We start from the raw sequence: 20,648 nt of genomic DNA, 5'->3' as shown, positions 1-20,648 counted from the left end.
ATTCTGATTTCACAATAAGATTAAGGAAGGGTTGTTTCGGAGAATTTGAACAATTCATCAAATTTCAACGTTCATTTACGGGTTCTGTGAAAGTCCTATTCAAATTCTGTTATTATATCATTAAAGGCTAGTTGCTTGACAGAACTGAAATAAAAACAGAACTTGAAAAAATCTTTCACAGAACCTGTAAATGAACGTTGAAATTTGATGAATTGTTCAAATTCTCCGACACAACCCGTCCTTACAGTAATTGAGTTGTTTTAAATTTAAAAATAAGTTAATCCTTTCTTATCTCTAAATAAGAATCCAATTGAGTTTTTTATAAACCTATATGAGCAGCATTGATGTGACATGCAGTGACAATTTGTTCCGTGCCCCCACTACTATATTTGCAAGGAAGTGATTCCTAGAATTCGATGCAAAAGGTGTTTTTTAAAAAATTTTATGAGTGATCACGGAGATTTATATTTTTGCTGGCGGTGAAAATTTCTTGGAAAAAGTCCAACTATAATGTCCAGATAAAATTTTGAAAGTCCCAATCAATTTTAGTTCCTTGAGTAGTTCCATCCTATCTTATGCGACCGATTACTAAGCAACCAGCGGTATGCACTGTTTTTAATTCCTTGACTTGTTTCAGCCCCGCCCCCGGAACAGCGTCCTCGGCCTCCGCAGGCCATCCCTCCCTCCATCCCTCCGCCCTCTGCCTCCCTTCCTCCCCCCGCTGCCGTGGTCCCACCTGCCGCCCCTCCGGTCGTGCCTGCAGCCCCTCCGCCAGTTCCCCTCGCCAGACCCCCCTCGCTCTTCTCCCCGGAGCAGCGTAAGCCTTCCCTGCGTCCGCAACCCCTCCCCCCGCCCCTTTCACCCTTCAACTCCCCTCCGACGGCCCTGGCCGCCCCCGCGCTTCCCGCCCCAGCCGCGCTGGAGACCGACCCCACCCTCGTGTCCTCCCTTCTTAAGGAAGCCATCCCACATAGATCGGACAAGAAGAAGAAGAAGAAGGAGAAACACAAGCATAGAGATCGTGATAAGCGTGACGATAGGAAAAAGCACAAGAAGAGTAAAGATAAGCGCCGAGAATCAGATGTCCCTAGTAATAGTAGCAGTTTGCAGCCGCAGCAGCACCCGCTGTTGTTGCCCACTCCCAACATCTCCACACCCATCAAGATCACCATCCCGCGCGAAGCCATCGCCAATTCAAACGTGGCCGCCGTGCATAATATGTCTTCTAATCAATCCTCGCAAGACTCCGGTGCGCCTACTCGCTTGAAAATTAAAATACCCAAAGAAAGATTGCGGACGGAGCCTCCCGTTCCTCCTGTTTTGAAGATCAAGATTCCCAAGGAGATGGTGGAGGGGGCCCGCAAAAGGCCCCTGCCCCCGCAGCAAGGGGACAACCCGCCGCCCGCCAAGTCTAGGCAGGTCAGTAACACACTTTCACAGTCACAGTCGGGACATACAAACACATTTAACAATCAGGGTCAGGGTCAAGGTCAAACCCATCAGATTCTCGCTCAAAATCATCAGATTCCTGCTCAAAATCATCAAGTTCAAAGTCAGAGTCAAAATCAAAACCATCAGAGTCAAAATCAAAACCACCCGGGTCACAATCAAAGTCAAGGTAGTAGCCATGTTAAAAACTCCAACAACAAAGGGCCGAGCTCAAGCCATCCAAACAGCAATGGCCAATTCAATAAACAAAAGTCTTTTGCTTTCGAACAGGGAAACAGCAATAGTAACAAAGATCATAGGTTTGGAAATAACAGCGGCGGCGGAATGCACCATTTCGGTGGTAACGTCAACATCAACAATCCCCCCTTTCCCGGCGGGGCGAGTGTCAAGAAGGGGGGCAGGCACCCTCCCCCGCAATTCAGCCCCATGATGGGGGGGGCCTACCGGCCTCCGCCACCCTACGGAATGTACCCGCGCCCATATCTTCCGCCGCCCATGTACTTTGCGCAGGGTGCCCCCCCCGTGTTTGGCAGGCCCCCCCCGCCCCCTCTACCGCCACCCCTGCCGCCACCGCCCCCCCCTCCGCCGTAGTGCGCCATTCACCCATTATCTAGCAGATAGCAGATAGACAGATAGAGTATGTTGCACTCCTTTGATTTGAAGCGGCTACAGTATATGTCAAATGCAAATGTTGGTATTCCCTAAAATTTCCACATCACAGAGAAACAACAACCACACTTGGGTCATAGAGCATTGTCGATTTCCTTTGCGTATCCTATATTTGTCTTAACGGATATTAGATTTAACACGGGTATTAAAAGTAAGTAGATAATAGCTCTTTTGGCTCGACATCGAAACATTTTCCATTTTTAATATATATTTTTTAATAATTCAATGTGTTTGACCTTGATTTGACCCTGACAGATAAATAATATATTACACATCTTGTATTAATTACAGTCGGCTTTTTACAAACTCTCAAATGTATACATAATGACTTCAGTTAAATACATTTTGCGGAGCATATTTAAGTCTTCTGTTCTTAAACATTTTTATATTTGCCAATTAGCTGACTGTAATTACAATGATAGTTTAATACCGTATACATATTTGTATACATTTATGTAATTTCCTAACAATGCGTATTTAAAAAGGTAAAACTATGTAGTTTATGTGTTTTTAGCATAGAAAGTACCATATTTTGATAGAAGAGTTATCAATTTATTTGTAGAAAATACGAAAATATTACTTACTTGGTTTTGTTTGCATGAATTGTCGCCTGAATGCAGAAATCCAGCCAAATTTTACAGGGCAGCCATTTATTTAAAATGTTGAAAATTTTCTATCATTTAAGTTGTCAAATTTACAGAAGACTGTGGACAAATAATTTTTGATTAGGTCTGCAATCAAGTGACAATTTTTTCTTGGAATGATTTATAATATATAATTCTAAACAAACACAATTTCCCACTGTGTAAAAATAATCTAAAAGTAATCATACAAATTATTTTTAGATTGAAAAAATATATTTTTAATTTTTTTATGTGGCTAATAATAATGATTGTTTTTAGGTTTAATATCCACTGTGTTCTTAGCTTAAGTGTTTTAATTTAATATTTTTGTACATTTTATTTATTTATTATTTGTTCATATAACAAATTGAACAAAAACTGAGAGGAGCCGAGAATTGGCGTTTAGCGTCAAATGTTAAAAATTCTAAATGGCACTTTGTCAAATTGATAGTCATCAAATAATTTGATTGAATTTGAAAGAAGCCAAGCTAAGCTAACCAGCATGATTTAGGTAAGGTTGATAAATAGATCAATGTTACCCCTTAGTTTGTTTGAGAAGCACTGATATAATGCAAGACATTTTGAATGAATATCATCAAGAATTATAATTATTTAATTTTTCATTGCAAGTAAATTGCTAGGGTCCTTAAAATAATATATACAGTAGAACCTCGCTGAAACAAATTGTAAAAAAATGACCCCATGTTCTGAATATGCTTTCAGAACATGGAAATGGTTTCTCTTCGGAAGTTTGCAATATGATTCTTTAGGCAATTTCTGAGAAAATTAATATGTAATTGCATTCGGAATATGGAGATGATTTCTCTCCAGAAACTCGCAGGAATGTAAAGGAACCTGAAGAATTTGATTCTTTCAAGGCCATTTTTAAGAATATCAATATAATATTTTCAGCTCCCACAAATGTGCGAGAAAATGTGCATGGAATGCATTATCATATTTTACATGGATTCATTTGAGAAAATGTGCATGGAATGCATTATCATATTTTACATGGATTCATTTGAGAAAATGTGCATGGAATGCATTATCATATTTTACATGGATTCATTTGAGAAAATGTGCATGGAATGCATTATCATATTTTACATGGATTCATTTGAGAAAATGTGCATGGAATGCATTATCATATTTTACATGGATTCATTTGAGAAAATGTGCATGGAATGCATTATCATATTTTACATGGATTCATTTGAGAAAATGTGCATGGAATGCATTATCATATTTTACATGGATTCATTTGAGAAAATGTGCATGGAATGCATTATCATATTTTACATGGATTCATTTGAGAAAATGTGCATGGAATGCATTATCATATTTTACATGGATTCATTTGAGAAAATGTGCATGGAATGCATTATCATATTTTACATGGATTCATTTGAGAAAATGTGCATGGAATGCATTATCATATTTTACATGGATTCATTTGGGAAAATTTGTTTCGCTTAACCGGTCTTTCGCATTAAAAAAGAGTAAAAATTTTGGACGAATTATACTCGTTAAGCAAGGTTCCACTGTATTGTTCCTATTTTAATAAAATCACATTATATTTTGTTTACCTATTTGTTAATGTTTTTTATTTCTTTAAGTGTCCCTGATTGTGACACTTATGTGAATACGTATTTCTTTATTAACTAGATATCTACATAAATATTATAATTAATTTTTGAACTTCCTTTAATATTGCGACTTAAATATCTTTATTAGGTTTATTTTAGTGTACGATTGAAGACAATTCTCAGTTTAAAAGAAACATTGATTGAATAAGTTTTATTTATTAACTAGTTTTAAACCCTTCAAGATGTGTCGGTTGTATTTTGACCGTTTTACAACAAAAGCTCGACGCAGGAAATATTTACCATGAAAGTTAACAAAACCATTTTGATGGTATCTGATTAATATTACCTTTCCAAGGTTTTGTCCATATTACAATATGCACATCATTTTTATTTGCAGAATTGAATTTCTTTTCTGATTCGTTTTTATCTGTTCGCTTGATTGAAATGTGAATTTAACACATTTTTCTCTTCTTCTCAAATTTGACGTATTACGTAATTTCTACGACACATTTAACTATGTATATGCACTCTTTTCTCTTTGTGACAACACTGTCAATAATCCATTTAGTCAAACACAACTCTATTGTTTTATTACACATTCAAATATTAATAAATGTTTACTTAGAAAATACCCACTCTTATTTCAGTCAATAGGTAATTATAGTGTTATTTATTGAGCAGTTATAGTTTTATCATAAATGCCTATATTTTTTATAAAACAATCTTAATTTTTTGTTTTCCATAACCAAAATTAATGGTTTGAATGATTTTCCAAATATTAACTTCAATTTATTTTGACGAACGTTGAATGATTTTGTTTAAGGTTAGTTCTTTAAGCAAGAATTAATGGGAATATTTGGCGCATTCCTAAATAGTTTGTGATTAATTATTGTTTCTTGATTGTATTATTCTAAGTAATAACTTTAGTCTGAGGGGTACCACTCACAGTTTTGTATATATTATATATATTTTTTCAAATGCAATTATTTACTCTGTGAAAGGCGTTAGCGATATTATACATTTTGTTATTTTGGATATTAATTCCCAAATACAACATACCTACTGTCTTACTTGTTACATAATACATTTTTTTATTTAAAATTTATTTTGACTTTTATTGTACTTCAAAATATGTACACCAGTTTCAAAACATTTCTAACTGATGTTTGCAAAAAATACACTGCGTCATATTACATTCAACAACTTTCAATAGTTTTTAACAGGTACATGTTATAATCACACGAGTAGAAAATGTTAATTTTTGAGTTGTTTTAACTTGAAGGTGATGGTGAAGGCAAATGCAACATTTTACCCCCATTAGACATTGAAATGCCCCACGTACGGCCGTACCCATCTGCAATTCTTACTTGTAGCTTCAAATACATAAGTTGTCAGTAAAGTAAAATCAAGTAACAGATGGAGTGGAGTTATACGTTTGTCACATTAATGTTCTGTACCCGATGCATTCATTTTATTTATTATTATTATGTACTATATGCACGACGTAGCTGTTTGTTTAAATACATAGTTGATTTTTTTATGTAACGTAGTTAAGGTAGATATTTAGTGAAAATGTCATTTATAACATTTTCTGTTTCCCATAATAATTAGTAAGGTTGTTAAAACACTAACTGTGTACTAATTTTCAAGGGATTAATTGTGTGTTTATTTTGTTTGAAACTTATAGCATTTTTAACCCCTTTGCCGACTTGCTACCTGACTTGCCTCTGAAAAGGGTAAAGACGTGGAATTATTTAATTAGTCTCACCGTTTGAAGGTTCTAGAGGTGAAGTGCCCCAATAACATAACACCGTGTACAGTCTGCTGCAACAGTGTTCTGTTTGAACACTTGTGCAGCCAACTGTATACCAGATGTAAATACATATTATAATGATCTCACTTTTTGTCTATTCCATGTGCGTAGGTCCCGGGCGGAGTATTCTGGTCCAAACTTTCATTTATTGTTTATACTGTTTATTCCACAACCTCTGCTAAACCCAATCATGATTGTATGTCAATTTTTATTACCAACTCACTGGCTTGGTGGCTGAATGGATGTGCTTTACAAACTGTGGCTTGAACTGTCATCTGTGAGTTCAAGAGTTCAATCCTACCTCTGATACTTGCTGTATAGTTCAATACATATATTCTACTATTTCACAGCACAACAGAATCGGAAGTCTGAAAGAAAAAATACAAAATCCTTGTATACATTTTTTGGTTTATTTCTTACTTGGTTGGTATGGTATATCTATCTTAACATTTTCAGGGGTTGTACTAACATCTTTAAGTTATTATTTTGAAAATGATTTATCGGCTAGTTTCCCAGTCTTGGCCTAGTCAACTTGTGCTGTCAGGCCACAGGACATGTTGAACCATGAACTGTTCTGTTTCCATCTCACATCAGCCACCGAGCCAATGAGATATTCAGCCTTGTGAATCCTGCGGCGAGCGCTGACTGCCTAGTCACGAGGTTCCCTCCACAATACATACAAACTTAGTTTTAAATCTTTTTACACATATTTCGGCTAGTTTCCCAGTCTTGGCCTAATCATATCGGCTAGTTTCCCAGTCTTGGCCTAGTCAACTTGTGCTGTCAGGCCACAGGACATGTTGAACCATGAACTGTTCTGTTTCCATCTCACATCAGCCACCGAGCCAATGAGATATTCAGCCTGGTGAATCCTGCGGCGAGCGCTGACTGCCTAGTCACGAGGTTCCCTCCACAATACATACAAACTTAGTTTTAAATCTTTTTACACATATTTCGGCTAGTTTCCCAGTCTTGGCCTAATCATATCGGCTAGTTTCCCAGTCTTGGCCTAGTCAACTTGTGCTGTCAGGCCACAGGACATGTTGAACCATGAACTGTTCTGTTTCCATCTCACATCAGCCACCGAGCCAATGAGATATTCAGCCTGGTGAATCCTGCGGCGAGCGCTGACTGCCTAGTCACGAGGTTCCCTCCACAATACATACATACTTAGTTTTAAATCTTTTTACACATATTTCACTCCTCCAGGTTTTGGGTTAACTTTCCTAACAAATCAACCATTTCAATCTTTTGTTGTTTTCAAACTTATTTCATTTCATATTGTTTTAAGTCCTACCGCTTATCTTTCACTTCAACTATCTCTTCTCGTGAATATGTCTCAATATTGGCTTGGCTTTTATGGCACTGGGATTTGTGGCTTTGATTCTGTTGGGTTTTATGACTTAAAAGTTACTGACACTGGGATTGTGGCTTCACCTTTATCATTTTAACCTCAGGATTGCGGCTTCACCTTTATCATTTTAACCTCAGGATTGCGGCTTCACCTTAAATTGGTGACCTGAGGTTTTAAAAATAAGTGCTAGGATTCTAGCATGGGCTTGATAACTTCACTTTTCAATCATTTAAACAAACAGACCTCGTGTTTTATGACTCAAGTTGTTTTCATATTTCCAATTTATTTTTCTGGTCTCCCAATTGTTATAATATTTCATGTACCTTTGGGTTTAGTAACTATGAAGTCATTTGCCCTCGGCTCTGTGCTTAAACTCCCCGGGTTTTTGGGTAGTCTTAATCTTAACAACAATTATATTTTATGTTCATAGAACTCCACGAAGGTAATCCTTGTAAATCATCCACACTCCGCCTAAATAAGCTAGAAAAATTAAAGTCTTCATATTTATGTTTTAGATATTTTTTTTATTCATCAGTTAGAAATGTTTTAAACGGTTTTCCCGATTTCCCATTCCCAAAACAAAGCAAAGCAATAAAAAACAATAGTCAAATGATGTTGTGTTTTGCAATAAATATTATATTATGATGTACAATCGGTAAACCATGCCAATCCAAGGGTGATATTTATCAACAAAAAGTTGTAATGAAATTAAAAATTTGGTTTATTTGCGATTATCCTCTTACTTACTTAGATGTAAAAACCTTATTATGAAAGTTGATGAGCTGCAACGAATAAGTTGCACACTTTGGCCAGTTGCCGAATTTGAAAACAAGGTAAGTGACGACTGCATTCATTATTGGTTATAGCAGAAGGTTGTGTTTTTAATAAACAGTAGCACTAAATTAAGCTACACTTGAAAGAAACAGAGTAGTTTTTGGCCAGAATACCTTACATTTACCGCACTGTACACCAAATACCGGCATTTTATTAATGTATTCATTAAATATATAATATACCAAATGGTTTAAACCTCATACATCTCTTATATTGTGACTTGGGACATGATACGTCAAGTGATAACTAACTCATACATGTTTACCTGAACTAGAAAGTGTCACTATTTTCTTAAAGCATTATGCCAATAGTTAGTCAACAATGGACTCTTATATTGTGACTTGGGACATGATAGGTCAAGTGATAACTAACTCATACATGTTTACCTGAACTAGAAAGTGTCACTATTTTCTTAAAGCATTATGCCAATAGTTAGTCAACAATGGACTCTTATATTGTGACTTGGGACATGATAGGTCAAGTGATAACTAACTCATACATGTTTACCTGAACTAGAAAGTGTCACTATTTTCTTAAAGCATTATGCCAATAGTTAGTCAACAATGGACTCTTATATTGTGACTTGGGACATGATAGGTCAAGTGATAACTAACTCATACATGTTTACCTGAACTAGAAAGTGTCACTACTTTCTTAAAGCATTATGGCAATAGTTAGACAACAATGAACTCTTATATTATTTAAACTTGTAGACCTTTTGCAAAAGTAACACACAGTAGACGTCTCGTGAATTGAATTATCTATTCAATGTTTAAGCACATTGGATTAATTTTTCATCGAATAGTTTTCGTAGTACATACATGGAATGTTGAATATTGATTAATAATAACACGAACAGACTTTCATGTTTTGAGATAATAGTTAGAGTTAGTTAGCATTACAATCTGGTAGCTTCCGTGTCACTCTAATCAAGTTGTTGTTTTCTTTACTTTATACAATTTTAAATATATTTCTTTGGTATTTGGTAAAGTGCAACATTTATATGGAGGTATTTTGGTTATATTTACAGGGCTTGAGTGGCATCGTTATGGGGAACGGACAGCATCCAAGTTATCAGAAGTGACCCGAGTGTGCGTAGCGAATCCTGCCCCTTATGGCAGGCATAAAGTATTCACACCTGGAAAATATGCTTCGGCAAAGAGACAATTAATAATTGTAAAAAATCACCATTGAAGTGTTTTTTTTTTTTTAATGTACAGCTTTGTGCTTTTGAAAAGTATTGTTAATTTGTTTTGAAATACCTCGGTCGAATAGATACAGAATTATTAAGAAATTATGTTTTTATTAATATTGATGACATGATCATTTAAAGAATACTGATTCAATGTTCACATTTAGAAATATTTTTATTAGATTTTTGTGTATTTGTATGTGCTTTGGATATCGATAGATACTTCCAATTATTTCTTCTCATTTTGTTATAATAAATGGAAAAAATGTTGCCACCAACAATCAAAGGGTTAATGGTCATGAAATCAATATTATTTGAAAGCACGCCTTTCTTTTTCAATAATCCTGCTTGCGTCATACATGATCCAAAGTTGTTCTTCACAGAGAAACATTTGAAGTGAAAGTTATTTTAGTTCAGTGACTGATTTCCAAACATGTACCCTTCTGTTGAGTGGTGAAAATACTAACCACTGCATTGAATAAACCTGCATATCAAAATACATAACTTGTTGCAGATGGAATGGTAGTTTCCAACATTCGGATTTGAAAGCGGACAGGAATCTCTAGAAATTGTACCCCAATAATGTATTAACATCCAATGTCCATCTAACTTTCTATATCTCGGGAAGTGGTTAGTATTTGTACCATTTAATAAGTGCAGTTGTATGATTTTATTGTTTTTGTAATAAATATTTGTAAATGAATGGTAATTTCTACTTATCTTTGTTACCATTCTTTATGTAGGTTCTCAAATTGTTGTTAGGAATGAAAGAATGCGGTGCATTCAATATGAGTTTCTCAAAGTTTAGTGTAATTATTTGTTTTTGTATAAAAGGTGGAGAACTTATAAAATTAGTATGAATTTGCACATTTCCTCGAGTTCTGTCACACCGTTGTGTATGATAATTGGAATGTTTTATAAAAGAGCAATATCATTTGGGACAATAAAGTTGATAACCAAAAATAATGTGCAATTTTGAAACAAAATAAAATTTGCCAATAACATATTTTTAGACACCCACGCGATGCGGGTAAAATTAGCGCCCGAGTAGAAGTAGGTGACCGTCTCTACTCGGTGTCGCCTGATGTTTACCTGGGACGCGGGGCGGGTCCACTCAGTTGGGCCCAAACTAGCTACAATTTTTTTTATTATTATTTAATTTTGTATCTTAAGTATTTTTTAGGTTTTTTTTAATGATTACATCATGTCTGATATTTAGTTAAACACGTTCAAATATTATGATATTGCTAAAGTGCTCCGGTTTAGAAGTGCGAATACCAATGTGGAATACCTCTGCTCATTGAATCAATGAACACAACTTGCTTCTTAGTAACCTAACATTCATTACACCAGCCATTATTTCTCCTCCCACTATCTGATTTAAATTAAATTATGTACAAGACAATCGCCATGTGTTAAAGATTAATTTAGGAATATATTTGTCGCCAACTGGTTTGTCTCTGTCCTGAAGAAATCTTCGGTAAAAGCAAAACTGGTGCGACATATATATATCAATAAATTAGTGGTTCGTACAAAGTGATGCTGTTTCGTTTGCTGTGTTTGCAATTTGAATCCAATATGTATTGTTATACTTTGCTTTCGAAGTCTGAATGTAATTTCTTCCAAAGTGATAGACTTTCTACAATGTTATGTTTTAACCCAGAGATGCACAACCTTTTTGGCTGGAGGGCCAATTTATCGATTTATGAGTACTTCTCTGCTTTGCAATAAAATCCAAATAAAGCCAAGGGAGCCCTAAGAAAAGATGCTCGGCAGGTTGTGCATCACTGTTTTAACTGATCCTTTGAGAACATTATTATAATATTATTGTTTTTCCGAATGCGGCTAGATTATCATGCGTAAATGGCACTTGGCTATTTAACTCCATAATGTTGGTTTTTATAACTGGGATGTGGGCGAGTTCAACTTACTACTTACAGGCAATCGAAATGTGTTGCAAGCACATTGTTTGCACCTTCAATTAGCTTCAAACGACTGCCCAGAATGCCCAGTATTGCTGATGGAGATTTTCTTTGAATGTTATGTGTTGTGCTAATCCACATGTTAACATGTGAAAAACTGACTGTGAATAAAATAAATAAAAATCAAATATGTAGTATACTATGATGTAAGCTAGTTAGTTGTAAGCAACATCTGACTTAAGTCACGGACAAATTTAGTATTCTAAATTATATTATATATTTTTTTTATTAAACGAAAGTGTTGAAATTTTGAAACCCAGTTGTTTTTTTTATTTGGTATTTCATTTTAGTTTTGTTAATTTTTGTAAAGCTAAAAATGGTTTCATTTTATACTTTTTCATCACAGTACCGTGTGACTTAGCTATAGTGTCGTCAGATACTGTGAAACTCTGCTATAGTGACATCTGATACTGTGAAACTCTGCGATAGTGACATCAGATACTGTGAAACTCTGCCATAGTGACATCAGATACAGTGACAACTCTGCTATAGTGTCGTCAGATACTGCGAAACTCTGCTATAGTGCCGTCAGATATAGTGACAATAGTATATTGCTACAGTGTCATCAGATACTGTGAAACTCTGCTGTAGTGACTTCAGATACATTGAAAACTATACTGTAGTGTTGTCATATACAGTGAAACTGCTACAATGATGTCAGATACAGTGACATATCTGCTGTAGTGACTTCACATTTATATAAAGATTTTATTGCAAAATAATTTATTATGTGTATAAGATGTTAAAAAAATATTACTTTTGAGTGTGATAGAGTGCTAAGTTTGAAAATTTCTACATTATTGATGTTTAGTCCAAAACGTTTTTTTTTTTTGAAAATTTAATTTTTTGTACAAAGATTTTAGTTTGGCCGTGCGCCGCACTGCTTTCCTGAAATTTTTCATACAATAAAACGAATATTCGAAGAAAAAAAAGACATTTTCAGCTACAACAACATCAATAATGGCATTTTTTGTAATATTAGCACCCTAGTACACCCGAAAGTCACGAGACGCCACTGCTTTTAACATAAATGGAAGAAAAAAAACTATTAACTTCTTGATCGCCGACACTAAATTTTCACCATACGCCAGCTGATTCTATTTTCGTAATAGCTTGTTTTTTTTTAAATGGTACCGTCTTACTAGATAATGTGTTTACATATTTTTAAAAATAGTACATAACTTATTATATTTAAAAACTACCATAAGTAGTTTCCCCAGAATAAGTAGTTACATTCAAGAATTGATTTTTTGAAAATATCCTTATGGGGAACAGTTGCATGGCCTTTTTCATGCAAAACTTAAGTTTGGAAATGAATAATTATTTTTTTAATCAAAGGTGTAGCAAAAATCTAGTACGGATTTGTGCCACTTTATATTATAATACGTGGGCAATTAAAGAAATCGATTTTTCACCATTTAAGAGTGGCAATTATTTGTGATTTAATTGTAATTACTAAAAAAATAATCTTGCCTTTTTTACTATGCACATATAATGAAATATGAATTATTAAAATAACTGTTTTTGTGGGTTTAAATTTAAATTTCAAACAACCGATTTACGTACGAACACAAATTTGACAGATATAAATTTTTAATTCCGACAAAAAACGGCTTTTTATGAAATATGATTTAAGATTTTCACGGCCAAAAGTATTTTTGTTATTTTTTTTTGGGGTGTTATGCCGTGTTGCGCTAAATCCTTCTTTAGCCAACGTTTCGACATCTGCCCTGATGATGGACACTGTGTTGGCTAAAGAAGGAGTTAGCGCCACACGGCATAACACCCCAAAAAAACCTTTTTATGATTTTTTTATTTTAAAACATTTATTTCATTACATTTACATAGTAGGTTGGAAAAGATTATTTTTTTTGATAATTATCATTAAAATTGTCAAAGTGGCCTCTTAAATTGTGAAAAATTGAATTGTTTAATGTCCTCTATTTTTCTAGTTTAAAACACAAGTAAATAAAGCAACCCATTTGGGCTGATTTCTGTACTAGATGTTTTTTTTTTTGAAGAACCTTTTAATTTCAAAAAAATATTATTTTAAGCTCCTATTAAATTGATATTTACAGTATCAAAAATAGTAATTATTTGGCAAATAAAACTATAAAAGCCGGTAAAAATAAAGATCAACGAGTACTTGTTTAACCAAATTGTGCTACAGAAAACGTTTAAAGCTTAATCTTTTAGATAGGTAGGTATTATAAAGATATTCGATTTTAACTCTGACATTAGTTTTTAGTCACTCGATCCGCATTTCCAAGTGGTCAATTATTTAACCGGCGACTTGTGAATGATTAATGATCGTTTGTAGATGTTAGAGCGTTACATTTATATGCCTTCGTAGTGTATTAAAAGAAAGCGGATTGAATGAAATGAATAGTTTGTTGGTGGCAGTCATGTGATGACAATCCTAAATCGAAGTAGAAATCCACTTAAAAATAGGTACAGTAAAGTGGGGCGACTTTTTCATTGCGGGATCTGAATAATTCTCACTACCACTCAGAAATTACTCACTTCTTTTTAATGATTTTTTTTGTGCATCGTGGATACAATGATACTTCGAAAATAAGTTTCAAATTAGTTTGTTTCTAATTATATTAAAAAATATTGATGGTTGAATTGTAAAGCTGTTTTCAGACAGAAAAGTAATATATTTTATAAATTCATCAACGATTATAATAGTAGACACTGATATACTTTACAATATAAGTACCAGCGTATTTTAACTCGTAATTTATTTTGTGATTGGTGTATCGTTATAAGAAGCTTATATAAAATAGTGCATCAAAGTCGCCCCATTTTACGGTAATGAATTTCCACCATGTTTCTCCACTGAAATGCTAGTGCTCTGAGAGTTCAGTTTGGAGGAAACGGTTGCAAAACAAAACAATGTGGGCCGCCGGTTGGTCATGCCTGCCAGAGTATATTTTACCCTTCATTTGAGCAAGTAAAGTCAAATCTGAGGCACTAAACCTCTCCCATGTCGCTTACAATGTGGGCCGCCAGTTGGTCATGCCTGTCAGAGTATATTTACCCTTCATTTGAGCAAGTAAAGTCAAACCAGGGGCACTAAACCTCTCCCATGTCGCTCACAATGTGGGCCGCCGGTTGGTCATGCCTGCCAGAGTATATTTTACCCTTCATTTGAGCAAGTAAAGTGTCAAAACGGGGTTTATTTTTATTGGATTTAAAATTTCTGTGCCTTTTTCTTTCTTAGTCCTTTACATTAAGGTCTGGTATTGGGATGGCGGAACAGTATTATCTGGGATAACAGATGATAATGAAGAGATATTGGACAATCAAGCATACTCTGTATATTATACCTGCAGTTTTATTTGACCGGTCGGTGGCTGAGTTGACATCGCGCTTGTGTCCCACTCAGGCGTACAGTGTTCAATTCCTCGGCTGGCTAATCCTCCCATCACAACACAAGCAACATTTTCAGCTTACTTTGGTGGTAGTAGGAGATTTTCAAATATTGTCAGGTTATTCGTAACCCGGGAATGTTTGTCTTTCTTTTAAAGAAATTAAAAAAATAAAAAAAGTTGTCTAGTTTTTATGCCGACTCTCTCTCATACAATACTCCAGTCGCAATTACAATTTCAGTCTGAATTCTGTGGAAATTCATTTTGAACGATTGTTTAGTTTTTAAGGCGAGTTGAAGATATACGAAGAAGGATAATGAAGAGAGGATAAAATGTTGTCTAATTATTTTGTATTCAATTTTTTTTTTACAAAAAATAGCACAGATTGCTGACCAGATCTGAATAGCCAGCTCTGTCTCACAGCATAGGTAGGTACTCAGCGGTGAAATGGAGAACAGACCATTTGCCATGAAACTTTAGTAATTGTAAATATGAAAATGGATTTGAAACCACCTTTTTAGCTAACCCGTAGGAGCCGGCAAGAATATTCAATAAATAATGTAGACAATATCATACTTGAATTTTTGTGATTAACAAACAACCCAGTAGAAGTAATATCCAAAGGCGAAATGAATGTATAAGGTCGACACTGCAATTGCAGTGCTTTGTGACGTGCGTGGGCACAATTCTTTAGCACTGCAAATGCAGGGCTCCGGCTTATAGGGGTTAAGTTTGTATTATAGAAGGTTTGGCATTCTATCCTCTGCTAGCACTTATAAGTAAGTAAATTGTCTGACTAGCTGCCTATAAAGCGTAGCGTAGCATTTCTGCACATTTAGTGAAATAAAGTATATAATATCTGAACGTTATATATTTGGCCTTTTAACCGCAATCTACCTCTCGGGTTCCCTGGAGACACTTTGGGGTTCTCTAGAAAAATTAACATTATTACTCTGATTTCGAAAGATTGTTTTAAAACACCTCTATAAGTCATCATTTTTTCATTTAATTTAATTTAAAATTTGTCATAAACTGCCAAACTGGGGTGTTGTATTACTTACATTTGAACGGTGTTTGTTTCAGTATTTGATTAGCTGTTATGATTGACAACTCGTCACAATTTGATGAAAGCTAAAATGGGCCAAGTAACACCCCCTTAGTTTGTCAGCATTTTACTTGTAGCTAGATTAGTTACTGTATACATTGGCAAAATTAACATTTTAAATGTCAAAATGGCGCCACTTTTCTAATTTAGGTTATTAAGGCGATGCACTACGTCATGTAATATTTTGAATCGAGCCGCCATCAATAACACACCTTATGTAGATGGCGATGAGGCTTAAATTCTCGCTTAACACCATCCAGCTGTTTTGATTTAGGCAAGAAAAAAACATGGCCACAAAGTGCCTTTTATTTTATTTTGTGGATGTTCAGGCATAAATATTTAAATGTTTTTCGATAATTTTATAAATAACTTAATTTGCCACATTATACAATAAAACCATAACCGAAAATGGTTTCGTAAGTAGGAAATTATGAACTTTGAAGCAGTTTTCATAGTCCTTATAAATTATTTTTTTCTGTGCTTATAAAAAGACTTGTAAAAAATATTCTATTATTTCAAAGGCCAAGATGTATTCTACTTGCGGTATTTAATAAAATCATCTGAAACATTTCTAGGCGACCAAATTTTCAAACCAAAAACACATGATTTTGCATTACTATTTAGTGCATCGCCTTAAGCCATACTGGAAGAGGAGATTGTTAGGAAAAAGTTGTGTCAGCACTTAATTTCTAAACCTTACACCATAAACATTTGCCAGATTTGCAATACTACTTATATTTTTATAATCCACTCGCTGTTAGCATAAATAACCTAACATAAACATCTCTGCCTAGGTTTTAAACTGTACATAAGATATTGTATAGAATCACCACTGAGAGATTTCAATGTACATTTTTTAAATTTCATAATTACGTAGTACCAAATAAAGCGTAGTTCCCGATTTTACCACTATCTCTCGGTAACAGCAATATGTAGAAATACCTTAACATAAAAACATAACGTATGTTATAATTTATGCTTTCATAGATGGCATTAATTTAATTATTTTATATAAATAAAATACGCTTTTTGCAAGCCATTCTTTAAAATAATATGACGAATTTGTTTGTACCCGTGCATACGCAATATGAACACGAATGAATAGTTTTTATACGGACAAAACTATTTATTTGTATTTGTATTGCAAACAAATAACTTGCAAAAAGTGTATTTTAACAAACTAATCAAATTAAAGCCATTTATGAATGCGTAGATTATAATGTACGTTGAGTTAACCCTTATTCAACGCTGAATGAGACATAAACATATTTACACATGTTTTTAGAACACTGCATTATGACGCATTATTGGATGTTTCCATATTAGTATGCTAGCATTAAAAATGATGTTTATTTTTAAAGAACTGAATTACAAAATACGAAAAATGTTACTTTTTTCTACTCTAACTCATTTTATGAGCTGTCCATTCAACATACCATGTTAAATAATATGAAAATTAGAAGGAAATGTGTATAATATTAACTATAGATTTGATATATATTTTTCAATTGATTCAGAACTGTTTATGTATTATATTCACTGAGTTTGTTCTAAGGTATTTAAGAATTTGTAATAATAACCTACGTAAACTTGTTTTCTCTACCCAATAACAACATTTTAATACTAAATTATGTAAATTAATTAAAAAAACGTTTAAATACACCACTAAAATGTAGCAAAAAAGCCTGAAATTCGCAAGTGAAATCACCAAATTTCTTGGCAATACGGTCCTTATTTACTAATATAATAAAGTTTACATATTATATTCTATCTCTGATATTACAATATAATATTATTACATATATTGAAGTGTATAATACGTATACTCAAGGTTGTCCCTACGTAGCTTGCTGTTGTTGATACGCACGCAAGACTTGTTGTAGCATATTATATTTAATATTTAGAAGTGTTTGTCCTACAATTTATACTACGAAAATTAAATATATTTTTTAAACACTAAAATTGAACCTGCGCATTTCATGAGTTTGAAGACAAAAGGAATATTACTATTCTCCAACATTAAAACTATATACTTCATAATTATTACTTATGTATTTCAATGTAACATGTCATACAACTAAATCTTTTCTATCACTTTAATCTTAAATACTAACTAGTTTCTTTAAAAAATGTATGTATTAACGTTTAGTTTCATTACTTAATCACAATACATACTGCACATCTTATACAATTTATTCAAAAGACTTGAAACAAAGCTTTTAGCAAATAGTAGCTTTTTTAAAACATACTACGTACAGGTATTTCACAAAAATTTTAGTACTGATGTCAGTCGACTTAACTTGTCAAGGTTCCTACCAGAGAGCAACTTGACAAACGTAAATGTGTATCTCTCAGTCAACTTACTTGTCAAGTTTCCTACCAGAGAGCAACTTGACAAATATAAATATGTATCTGTCAGTCAACTTAACTTTTCAAGGTTCCTACCAGAGAGTAACTTGACAAACGTAAATATGTATCTCTCAGTCTTGTCAAGGTTCCTACCAGAGAGTAACTTGACAAATATAAATATGTATCTCTCAGTCAACTTAACTTTTCAAGGTTCCTACCAGAGAGTAACTTGACAAACGTAAATATGTATCTCTCAGTCTTGTCAAGGTTCCTACCAGAGAGTAACTTGACAAATATAAATATGTATCTCTCAGTCAACTTAACTTTTCAAGGTTCCTACCAGAGAGTAACTTGACAAACGTAAATATGTATCTCTCAGTCTTGTCAAGGTTCCTACCAGAGAGTAACTTGACAAATATAAATATGTATCTCTCAGTCAACTTAACTTTTCAAGGTTCCTACCAGAGAGTAACTTGACAAACGTAAATATGTATCTCTCAGTCTTGTCAAGGTTCCTACCAGAGAGTAACTTGACAAATATAAATATGTATCTCTCAGTCAACTTAACTTTTCAAGGTTCCTACCAGAGAGTAACTTGACAAACGTAAATATGTATCTCTCAGTCTTGTCAAGGTTCCTACCAGAGAGTAACTTGACAAATATAAATATGTATCTCTCAGTCAACTTAACTTGTCAAGGTTCCTACCAGAGAGCAACTTGACATAAATGCAGAAGATATTAGCTTATGTTTGAACCATGCATTTTTTGAATGGCAATACTGATGTGATTTTACTTAATATATAATATATACAAAATAAAGCGGTACGATATTGCTAGCAATTCAATTAATCAGCCATTTTACACTACACGGACATATTAATGTTGAAATGTTGCTTTTCATTCTTCATACAAGAACCTACTTACTGTTATAAGTTTTTACACTGAACATAGAAATGTATAGAATTGCCGGGCTCACTCGCTTATTATGGAGTCCGCCTTTGTACCCACCATTTTGTATAATCATCTCCTACAATACTTATATTTTAACAACTGAAAACTAAAAAAAAACTGGCTATGTAGTTATAGGAACCTATTGTTAAAAAAAATATATTTAGTAATAATAACAATATGTTGTATCTTTGAACATAATATTCATTATGTTAAGCATATAAAATATTTATAAATTTCAAACCAAATCTGCAGACTGTATTATAAAAATATTGCGTGTAAAAAGTTTAAAAAAAGTGTAAAAAGTAAAAAAAAATGTTTCAATTTAATTTTTTATCTAGAATAATAATAATTATTATTAGTGTCGCCGCCATTGGTTTGACTACCAAATAAATAACTTATTGCCATTTTACGACCTAAATAAAACTTCGTAAATAATGACACGAATATATGTATTTATTTAGGCATGTTTATATATTTTTTCTTCTTTTAGGCGCTTAGAAAATATAGGTATACTTCATAAAATTATTATTGTTCTGTCAATCGGATAGTTTTTAAAATGCTTTTTGTTTATTTGTTTGGTCTGATTCAAATGGCGGCCAATTTAATATGAAAAACACTATAATATAATATAATATGGAAATGTAAAAGGGTAGTGTGTTATTAAATATGTATTAATGATTCAGACAAAACTACCTGGCGGGGGCGGGGGCTGGGGGGGGGGAGGGAGACCTTATTGCTGGAGAAAGTTCAAATAAATTTGTCTTTACCGACTCAAACCGTTTGTGTATTTTATTTTTCTGAAATAAACCCCCTTTCCTCTTTTCCCCCTTATTATATTTTTTAATATATTATTTTTCAAATTTAAGTACCACGTAGATATCACAACAAGAAAATACAAATACACACAGAGATTTCCCATTTGAAAAATAAATCTTTACTGAACCATTAAAACGGCCACCGCCTTGAAACGGAAACAGAATGTACAAATTTGCAGACAGACGAAATGCAAAACAGGCTTCGCTCAGTTAACCCATTGGCCTCAAACGACGCCATCCTGGCGGGTCTGGTGTCGTCGGCTTAAAAACGAAAAAGGGATACATTATTGACATCTGTGTTTAAAATTTTAAATGCCAATCGCTCTGTAGATAATTAAGCATTCATTTCGTAGTAATTGGCAGGACTCCGTTGGTACAGTTTTTTCCTGATATTTACGATTGAAATTTTGTTATATTTCAGCGTCATTGAATTTTTTTTTAAATAGCTTGTGGTTCGGGAATTGACAAGCTTGTTCGTAAAATGCGTGGTGGGCGGCTAACATCAGCCCAAATTGAAATAAAATATATTATGGTCATAAGTATGATTAATGT

General features: G+C 33.8%; 1 protein-coding gene across 8 annotated transcripts in view; it reads left to right on the top strand.

Moving 5' to 3' along the window:
- The window catches only part of LOC149410896 (uncharacterized), a 38,264-nt gene extending 18,220 nt beyond the window's left edge, over positions 1-20,044 (top strand). For 2 of the 8 annotated variants that reach the window (XM_089647853.1, XM_089647852.1), the window contains one exon: positions 638-5,354. In XM_089647853.1, coding sequence (XP_089503979.1) covers positions 638-2,040 — 1,403 coding nt within the window. In that variant the 3' untranslated portion in view covers positions 2,041-5,354. Of the gene's footprint in view, positions 1-637; positions 5,355-9,358 lie in introns of those variants that run through there. The other 6 variants (XR_016304977.1, XR_016304974.1, XR_016304976.1 and 3 more) reach the window with 6 other exon arrangements.
- The last annotated feature ends 604 nt before the right edge of the window (positions 20,045-20,648 follow it).

The sequence above is a fragment of the Hesperophylax consimilis genome, chromosome 27 (genome assembly GCF_061612785.1).
Source record: "Hesperophylax consimilis isolate HC1 chromosome 27, BYU_Hcon_1.0, whole genome shotgun sequence".
Classification (NCBI taxonomy): domain Eukaryota; kingdom Metazoa; phylum Arthropoda; class Insecta; order Trichoptera; family Limnephilidae; genus Hesperophylax; species Hesperophylax consimilis.
This window is presented reverse-complemented; position numbering and strand designations above follow the sequence as displayed.